This window comes from Leptonychotes weddellii, unplaced genomic scaffold (assembly GCF_054177405.1).
Source record: "Leptonychotes weddellii isolate Sample4059 unplaced genomic scaffold, ASM5417740v2 HiC_scaffold_6617, whole genome shotgun sequence".
In the NCBI taxonomy this organism is placed as follows: Eukaryota; Metazoa; Chordata; class Mammalia; order Carnivora; family Phocidae; genus Leptonychotes; species Leptonychotes weddellii.
In genome coordinates this window covers 1-10036 of record NW_028035268.1, presented here as the reverse complement: position 1 = coordinate 10036, position 10036 = coordinate 1, and the positions used below count along the sequence as shown (strand labels likewise).

General features: G+C 33.3%; 1 protein-coding gene across 2 annotated transcripts; it reads left to right on the top strand.

The window, feature by feature from the left end:
• The first annotated feature begins 176 nt into the window (after nucleotides 1-176).
• On the top strand, nucleotides 177-9410 carry LOC102738295 (transportin-1). Of its 2 annotated transcripts, XM_081811263.1 has the most exons (6): nucleotides 178-345; nucleotides 2910-3008; nucleotides 3230-3325; nucleotides 6158-6233; nucleotides 7114-7213; nucleotides 7912-9410. In XM_081811263.1, exons 1-6 carry the CDS (start codon nucleotides 264-266, stop codon nucleotides 7930-7932), a joined length of 474 nt encoding a protein of 157 aa, XP_081667389.1. In that variant the 5' UTR covers nucleotides 178-263; the 3' UTR covers nucleotides 7933-9410. The 2 variants fall into 2 exon arrangements, with proteins under 2 accessions (XP_081667388.1, XP_081667389.1); XM_081811262.1 differs by having other exon boundaries at nucleotides 177-345; nucleotides 7114-9410.
• The last annotated feature ends 626 nt before the right edge of the window (nucleotides 9411-10036 follow it).

The following is a 10036-nucleotide window of genomic DNA, read 5'->3' as shown; positions in this document are numbered from 1 at the left end:
GCGCCTGGGTGGCTCAGTTGGTTAAGCGACTGCCTTCGGCTCAGGTCATGATCCTGGAGTCCCTGGATCGAGTCCCGCATCGGGCTCCCTGCTCGGCGGGGAGTCTGCTTCTCCCTCTCCCACTCCCCGTTTGTGTTCCCTCTCTCGCTGTGTCTTTCTCTGTCAAATAAATAAAATCTTTAAAAAAAAAAAAAAAAAAGTATCAAGACCTGATTCTCTGTGTCACATTGGGGTTAATTTCTTCTTATTCCTTGTAGGATAAAATGCCAGAAGTTCGACAGAGTTCCTTCGCCCTGTTAGGTGACCTGACGAAAGCTTGCTTTCAGCATGTTAAGCCTTGTATAGGTATGAATATTTCCTACTGCTATGATGTGCTTAACATTAGTTTTACATCAGTTATATTTCTGTATTATTAAACTGCAATGTCATGGAATCCCAACATTTATAAATGTACTAGTTAAAGCTGCTCTGAGTGAAGCAGGTAGGATGGGAACACCCTTGCTTCCTTGAATTCATAATCACTTGAACAGCTCATTAGGCTCCAGTCGTATGACTGGAGAAAAGCTGGAAAAGTATTACTTTAGTGTGAAGGACGTGCCACCTGCGAAACCTTGGTACAATATGCTAGTTTACTGGTAATTTTGAGTAGCCGCCTTTTTGGGGGGGTTAGAGGTACCCACAAGTAATAATAGTCTTTCTCATAAACCAGTGTACTTTTTCAGATATCATAGGAAACTTTTCAAACAATTTACTTTGAAAGTAAATAATTTGTTTTTGTTTTAATATTATAGTATTTGTCTTTAGCCTTTTGTGACGATAATAAGGGATTCCTTGAATAACGTAAACTGAATTGCTTTCAAAATCATGGATTAAATGGGTTTTTGGTTTTCTTTGATTTCTATATCCCAGTGTTTTGGATGCTAGTTTCTTATGATACATGATTTAGTGGACCATGGTTTAAAGCATGGACCTGAAATGGTTTTTTCATTTGATACAGCTGTACTTTGCGGGTTTTTTTGGCTTTTTGCCCCCCAGTTTTATTGAGATATGATTGACATAGCATTGTTTAAGTTTTGAGTATATGACATAATTTGATATAGGTTTATATTGCAAAATCACAGTAAGTTTAGTTAACATCCATCACCTCATATACTTAAAAGATTTTTTTTCTTACTAAGAGAACTTTTAAGACCTCTCTTAGCACTTCCAAATATACAGGACAGTATTGTTAACTATAGTCATCATGTCATACGGTGCATCCCCAAGACTGACTTATAATTGGAAGTTGGTACCCTTTGGCCAACCCCACCCAATTCCCAGTTGTGCTTTTGAGTAACAACTGTATTTCTTTTGAATAATAACATTAATTATGCTATATTAAACCCTCAAGTTTAAGCCTAACTACTGTAAGTGAAAGTGTAATGAATTCTTACTTTATGGAAAGCTTTTTCTACCAATACTTAACCACCTGATGTAGTTTTTATGAATTTAAACTTGTATGAAGGATTTTCTTTATTTTTTTTTTAAGACTTTATAAACCATGTATATCTTCTTCAGGAGGTACACTGTGTCTAGTTATCATTTTGTTTGTTTGTTTTTTTATGTTATCGACCGTGATGATTATTTTCTAGATCAGGGTTTTTCAACCAGGGGCAATTTTAACACCTTCAACCCCAAACATTTGGTAGTGTCTGGAGACATTTTATTTAACCCTGGGGGTGTGTTACTCGTACCTAGTAGGTAGAGGCAAAGAACGTTGCTAAACATTAAACGAATGATACAGTACCCTTCATGCGCCCCCACCTCTCCGCAGTGGCAGAATGATCTGGACCAAATTATTAGTATTGCTGAGATTTAGAAACCCTGGCTTAAATCTCCTCTAACGTGGAGCGCCTGGGTGGCTCATTCGGTAAAGCATCTGCCTTCAGCTCAGGTCGTTATCTCAGGGTCCTATGATCCAGCCCCACATCGGGCTCTCTGTTCAGCGGCCAGTCTGCTTCTCCCTCTCCCTCTGTGATCTCTCTCGTTTTCACACTCTCTTAGTCTTTTAAAAAAATAAAGAAATCTAACTTATTGGGGATTTAAAAAGATGCTACTCTAATTCTTGATTTAACAGTGAGAATATATACAGAGAGACGTTTCTTATACCAGTGTATTATTACCGTGAGGTACAAACCGTATAGGGGAGGCAGGATAATTACTTGATTCTTTCTCTTTGTTTACCAGTTTTCAAAATAATGAATTGATTCCCAGCATCTTCCACAGGTATCTATATTGTGTTTCGGAGTTCAGTTTTTGTTTGTGTTTGGTTCTTTTTTGAGTGTCAGTATGAATTTATGATGCTCAAATTGTCCTACCACTGGCAGTGGGAGCTTAATCAAACTGGCTCCTTAGTCCTTCCTGGTATGACAAAATAGTCCAGGCTTGTTTTGTACATTTCCTGCCTTTAGCCTGCAATGAGACATTTCTCTGAGAGCCCTCATTCCTTTTAAGTGGAAAATGATATTTAGAGACCATAATCTGAGCACTAAGGTCAAAGTTACTTTAAAAGCCAAAATCATTGATTTTTTAAAAAAATTTGTGTGTGTGAAAAACTAGCTTTGAAGAAAGTTGTATCATGTTTTCCTCATTTTTAATTTGAATTTTTTCCATCTGATGATGAGCGATTACTCTGACCAACTCATTTTAAAATAGATATCTAAAATAGACCAAAACTTACGTTTCCTGGTCTACTTCATAGAAAGTTCAGTGGCCAAATAATGCCTTTTTCACTTTATATATTATCAAACCTTTTAAAAATTGCTATTTCTTGCCTAGATTTCAGTTTCCACCTAGTAGATTTCCTTTAAAGCACAATACACTGCTGTTGAAAAGTTTACTACATAGTTGTTAAAAAATTTTTTTTCTAGCTGATTTCATGCCTATACTGGGAACCAACCTAAATCCAGAGTTCATTTCAGTCTGCAATAATGCCACATGGGCAATTGGAGAAATCTCCATTCAAATGGGTAAGACCTTTCTCCCCTTTAAAAGCACTGTAAATTTTTAGATGTCTTAGTATTTTTGTAATTGCTTTTTCTCTTTAACTTAAGTGGGTTTTATACATATATATTTATTATTAATTTATTATTAACCTATGTCACAGTTAATAAAGGGAGCAAGGTATTTTATGTTGATATTGTAACATTAAAATTTTTCTCTTTTGTTTTCTCTTTTGGGGGTGATTTAGGTATAGAGATGCAGCCTTATATTCCTATGGTGTTGCACCAGCTTGTAGAAATCATTAACAGACCCAACACACCAAAGACGTTGTTAGAGAATACAGGTACCATATGACTGAACTGTTAATGGTGAAGAGAAAACTATTTGCCTTTTAAAGTTAAGATGCGTAGAGAAACCAAAGCAAAGCTAGCTTTAGAAACCCAGCTTATCATTAACAGCTGTTTGAGATTTCAGTAATGATATGTACTGTTTTAACTGTATTGCATAACCAATTTTCAGAGACTTTAAAAAACACTTCTCCCCTATTCTGTGTTTTAATACTCCCTCAAATGGACCCTAGCTAAAATAACTATTGAACAATATGAATTTTAATTTTATATTAATTCAGAGAGTAACTGGCAGCTGGGAAGTAATTTTTTTTTTAATCTATAAAACTGTGGCCAAAAATAGACGGGGCTAATTGGTTAACAATGGCATGTGTATTTTGTATTTCATTGTATATTTTCCTTCAAATTGAGAACTTAGGCAGTACCTTGTAGGATTTTTATTCAGGAGGCTTGTTTCTCTTTTGCATTTATAGAGAGCATGTTGATATTAAAGAGTACCTTCCATACTATAGAACACATTTCAGGGTGATTTCTTTCCACCCTCCCTGATTTTTGTTAATAATGATAAAAGATGTGAATTTTGTTTTCAATCAGGCACATCCTTTTCTTTATATAACTAAGATAATTCCAGTAAATATATTCATAGTCAGTAAGGGTTTTACCAAAATACTGGACAAAGATTAAAATAAGGTCTTCTAAATAAGAAAACTTTGTTTTCAAAGACATTTTAATTTTATATTTTTTAATTATAGAAAGTGTATTTTTAATGTGATTGAAGTTGATATGTTTATTGGTATGGAAGGAAATCTTTGAATTAAGAAATAGTTATATAGCTGTTTGGCTGTATGGGTACTGTTTATATCATAAAGTGAATTAGATTTTCTTGCTGAAAAGTACAAAAAAATCTATGTATGGTTATGAAGTCTTGTCAGGTTTTTATCTCTTTAGAATGCAGTACCTATACATGACATTCAGATTTGGAACACTTGCCATTATAAAATTACTGTTGAACCTAAAGAAATTTCCTATTTATTTTTAAATGTGAATGCATAACAGCAGATAAATGTTGAATGTAATGTATATTAAAGTTTCTTGTGGGATATCAGCTTGTGAATTTGTTAGACAGTTCCTTTAACAAATTGGCTTTATAAGTTTATATGCTAAGTATGATTCTAATCTAAACCAAAAAGTAGTTGATAATGCCCATCAAGTTGACAGATTCAATTGATATGATTGAAAAACACTTGTGATTCACTGGATTAATCTTATCACAAGTGGCTGCAAAAAATGTTTCCATTATTCCTTATCCAAAAGGGGCGGGTGGATGTTAATTACAAAAATAAAACCGTTGTCAATGGCTAATGTCTGTAGATTTTAGCAACTTAATTACCGTTTTCTTAATATTTCATAAAGCCAGTTCCTTAGTGTATGCAGTTATTTGCTCTTTTTCCAATTAGTATATCCTACACTGAACTTTTTCAATGGACCATCATCTGCTTTATCGCATGTTTCATTGGATTGTTCATACTTGCCTGTTTAATGAGAATGTTGCATAGTTTGTGTCTTTTGAACATAGGTTTTCTTTCTCTTGCTTCATATGAATCTGCTGGATTTTAGTATTATCTGTGTAGTTTGCTTCAAGTAATCCTTAAACATTTTTCTTTACCCCCCCCACCCTTTTTTTATGAAAGGTTAACCTGTAAGTTTTTGAGAGAACACCATTAAAGCACCTTATGGTTTGTTTTCTGTTTGTATTTTTTTTCCCGTTGTGTATAAATGTATTTATATGTATGTACCTTTGAATTGCAGAATGCAGTTCTGAGTTGCAACTTTTTTTAGCTCTTCGTTAAGTTTAAGGACTTCCTGAATGAATTTTGATGGTGAATATGTTTGAGTAATTCCCACTTGGAAATTTTTAAGTAAAATATTAGCATGTGATCAGTATAATGTTTTATCTAGTTTGTGCTATGCCTTTTATATAGCAAAGATAGATCATTTGTTCCTTTCGTCCACATTTCACATCATTACAGTGGACTGTAAATTTCCTTCATGTCAAATATGGTTTGTGAAATTAGTGGGCTGTTATCCAAGTTGTTAGCAGTATCATCACCATCAGAGGTTAATTGGAATGGAATTTGACACAGCACAGCAATTTTCTAATTCATTCATTGGTTGCATACTGCAACACCTAAAATTTGATGGTTGATTTTGATATCAGGCAACAAATGGTCCACTAGAAATGTTAACAAACAAAACTACCTAAATTGCGATTAAATTCCTAGTTGATTTTGAAAGATTGGAAATCACTTATTTAAAAAGACATAGAGAAGTAATTTTAACTGTTTTAACTTCTGAGAACTGTGTTTGAGTAAACAATTCAGAAATGTAATCATTCACATTTACTAATATTTCTTGGGGGAAAAACATAGATTTCATTATTAAATTCTGAAATTTCAACTGGCTTTGAATGGAGAATCTCTAAATCCATGCATTTAATCGCTCATCTTTTTATTAACAGAACATCTTACTTGATTGAGCGAGAAAAGCAATTCATCATGGTTTTTGGTGTTCTCTCAACCTTTAAAGTTTTTTTAATTCCTTTTGTTTTCCTTTTTCCAAGAGTATGCCATATATGTTGCTGCCCCTTATTTTAGGGGGTGGTAATAAACAGCACTGGTGAAATCTTATGTTTATTATCATACACAAATTCTGTTGGTTTCTGTTTCTGAGTTATTTGTTGTTTTTTCTTTATTTTTTCTCCTTCCCCCTCATTTGCTCATGTCTTGGTTGGCGTTTGGTGGTGTATAACCGTGATTGCGTTACCTTAGCAATAACAATTGGTCGTCTTGGTTACGTTTGTCCTCAAGAGGTGGCCCCCATGCTACAGCAGTTTATAAGACCCTGGTGTGTATTATTCAATCTTTTTTTTTTAATTCATTTTTCTTCACTCTTTCTTTCTCTTTCTATCTCACTTTTAGATATATTTTCAGTTGGTTACAAAAATCACAATCCTTAATCATTGCCAACCATGTGACTAATCTTGTCCTAGCAGGTTTGTGAGGTTTTTCAGTAGCATCGTCATGTATATTTATTTTATGTTGTGGCTAACGACTAATTGATGCATGGGATAAGATTGTCACATGCTTGCTGTGTTAAAAAGCTTGACTATACATGAAAAGCATTTAAATATCCACCAGTAAAATAAAGATGCATGCAAATTCTATAAATTTAGGTTTTTGCATTGTTTCTTTTTTAGAATTAATTTGAAAACTTGGATTGCATTAAGAAATACATGTTTAAATTACGTTATGTATAAAAACCTTATTTGCTTGTTAATGTTAAAGTTAAACATCTACACCATAAGTTGTGTAATAATAGTTTATACTGTGGCAGTAAATCCTATGTTCTGCTTCTTTCAATTGATAATCTTTCAATTCAAGTCATTTTTAGTAGTGTTTAATGGAATACAAGTCATAATGCAGTTATAAAAATTCATAATTTACTTTTGGCTCAACCTCATTAATAGTTTAAATGGGAGATTAAAATCAACTGTCCATTTTATAGATGCAATCTATTAATAAGAAAATGTGAATTTCAGGGCTTCCACTATATTGAGATTAGATGGGCCAAACATGCAGGAAGAATGAGAAAGCTTATTATGAAAATTCTTTGAATCTAAACATTATCTATACTGTGGTGCTTATTCCATTAAATACTGTCCATTAGTATTGTGATTAAACCTGCTTTTTACTTAAATGCTAATCTCAGTTCTATAATTTAATAGGTGCACCTCTCTGAGAAACATAAGGGACAATGAGGAAAAGGATTCAGCATTTCGTGGGATTTGTACCATGATCAGTGTGAATCCCAGTGGAGTAATCCAAGTAAGATGTCACAAAGATTTTTTAACTTTTAATGTTCTGAATAATGAAACTTTAAAGGGTGAATTATTTTAACACTTTAATTATGAAAGTATCACATATATTGCATATTTTTTGAAAGATAATAAAATTTATTTTTAAAAAGTTGTATACTTCTTAATATTTTGAAATGATAATACTTGTTTATGACTCCCTAAATCTTTTTTTTGTCATGAAGTAAATAGTACATTAGGATATTGAAGTTATATTCTTGCCTTATATTAAGCCAGATCATCTTTCATCCACATTCACTTTGTACATGCCTCCTTTCATTGAGTATCAGTTTGTTGAATTTCCAGACAGCTACACTTAAGAGAGTGACCCAAGTAGTAGGTTACTTTCTCTTACTCAGAATTAAACTTAGAAATTCAGTAGTGGGGGCACGTGGGTGGCTCAGTCGTTAAGTGTCTGCCTTCTGCTCAGGTCATAATCTCAGGGTCCTGGGATCGAGCCCCACATCGGGCTCCCTGCTCAGCGGGAAGCCTGCTTCTCCCTCTCCTACTCCCCCTGCTTATGTTCCCTCTCTGGCTGTGTCTCTGTCAAATAAATAAAATCTTTAAAAAATTTTTTTTCCAGTATTCAGAATACTGAATTAACCAATGAAACTGCTTTAACTTGGAAAGTTTAGGATTTATTTCTGTTTGTTTCCTGTCTTTGTTTAGATAGTATCTGGACATTTTTAGCATTTAAAAAAACTATTTGGCAAAAGTATCATATATGAGTCTGATAACCTCTGGATCCAAGTGTCAAATTTCAAGACACACAAAACAGAGGAACATGTTGATTGACCTCGTGTGTATGAACTCAACAAAATGCAGGCGGTGGAACTCTAGGTTAAGTATCCCAGGTTGCTCAGCAGATGAATTGTAAGGAAAAAAAAGTATGGGAGGTATTTTCAAGAAACTAGCCTTTCGTTTCAAGGAGATACATGCTTTGAACATCTTTTAATTAATACTCTTTGATACCTCCTGTCTTGTGTTAATGATTGTGTTGTTTGTTAATTTGTTCAGAAATATTATTAATTACCAGCTATAAAACTCAAATTAATGTTGTGATAGGCATTGAAAACTTATAAATTAGAAATGGAAAAAATCTTTTGACTAATTTCACATTTGTAAAACAATAGCTTAGTATGAAAACAAGCCGGTACTATCTTTGGAAGTAGTTCCTAGTTGCAAAATAAATTCCTGGAATTAAGTTTCTGGTTTTTTTCAATGCTTAAGAAGTTTGTGTCATCTTCAATGTGTTTTAGAGTTATCTGATACAATGTATATTATATTAAGAAGAAGCATTTTCCCATCAGAATTTTATTGTTTTGTTTTTGAATTAACGTTTAAGACCGTGAAAGTAAGTAACACACATATGTATGTGGTCATTAAATCACTACCAACTTAAGGGTTGGTAGAAATCTCTGCTTTTTACATATTTTATTTGGATGTGGTTAAAAGAAAATACCTTATGTTTTATTTATGTTTAAATTTTTAATCACAAATTGTAGATGTGTATATTTAAATTTTTAACATCAGACTTTGATATTGGAAGACAAGGAATCAATTTGAATAAACCATGAACCTCAGGCATTTGGAATTTTATTTGCTTAAATATGTGTTTTATGCCCATACTTCATTCAGTAAATTTTAAAATTAAGAAAGTTCACTGACAGTAAAATTTTAAATAGTTGACATATCAGAACATAAGCGATATCTTAAATGCTCTGTATTGAACTGCTGTTTCAGTATGATAGTCAAGACTGAAAAATATTTAAATGAAACATTTAAAGTATATACCTTTTGTCACCTTGTTCTTGTAGTGAGAATAACCCAGTTTTTTCTAGTAAATGAGCATTGGATTTTTTTTGTTCTTTTTTGTTTGCAGTGGGTTGGATTGAGTTAGGTATTAATTATACCTAATTATACCTAAACTACATAATTAGTTTTTCCTTCTAGCTTTTGGTCATTTTAAGTTTCAGTCTGAAACTGAAAAATTTAAATCAAGCTTATTTGACATATACTTAGCTTTAAATTATTTCTAGGCCAGTCAGAACTGTGAGATTATTGAATTTATGTATTTCTTTATTTCAGCAAATGAAGGTTTTTAAAATTGGCGCTCATTTGGTACTTTCATTCCATTGTTGGTGCTAAATATTTACTAGACTGGGGCTCTGTGATGTAAAAAGAAATACAAAAGCACATTCCAATATAAACTGAATGAGTAGAGGTTCCTTGATGGTGAAATAATAGGGACAGCCATTATTTTATAATTCCTTATCATAGTTGATTTTAAAAAAAAAGGTTACAGCTTTGTAATAGAGCTTGAAGTCGGAATTGTGATGCCACCAGCTTTGCTTTTCTTTTTCAACATTCCTCTGGCTATTCGGGGTCTTTTCTGGTTCCATACAAATTTTAGGATTATTTGTTCCATTTCTTTGAAAAAAGTGGATGGTATTTTGATAGGGATTGCATTAAAATGTGTAGATTGCTCTAGGTAGCATTGACATCTTCACAATAAGTCAATCGAGAAAGACATGTATCATATGATCTCACTAATATGAGGAATTCTTAATCTCAGGACACAAACTGAGGGTTGCTGGAGTGGTGGGTGGTGGGAGGGATGGGGTGACCGGGTGATAGACACTGGGGAGGGTATGTGCTATGGTGAGCACTGTGAATTGTGTAAGATTGATGAATCACAGACCTGTACCTCTGAAACAAATAATACATTTTATGTTAAAAAGAAGATAGTAGGAAGGGAAAAATGAAGGGGGGGGGAATCGGAGGGGGAGACGAA

Coding starts and splice junctions, on each gene's coding strand:
- LOC102738295 (XM_081811262.1), top strand. CDS start 264: ATGCCAGAAGTTCGACAGAGTTCCTTCGCCCTGTTAGGTGACCTGACG. Junction 3,009..3,229: donor AGAAATCTCCATTCAAATGG/GTAAGACCTTTC, acceptor GGGGTGATTTAG/GTATAGAGATGCAGCCTTAT. Junction 6,234..7,113: donor CAGCAGTTTATAAGACCCTG/GTGTGTATTATT, acceptor ATAATTTAATAG/GTGCACCTCTCTGAGAAACA.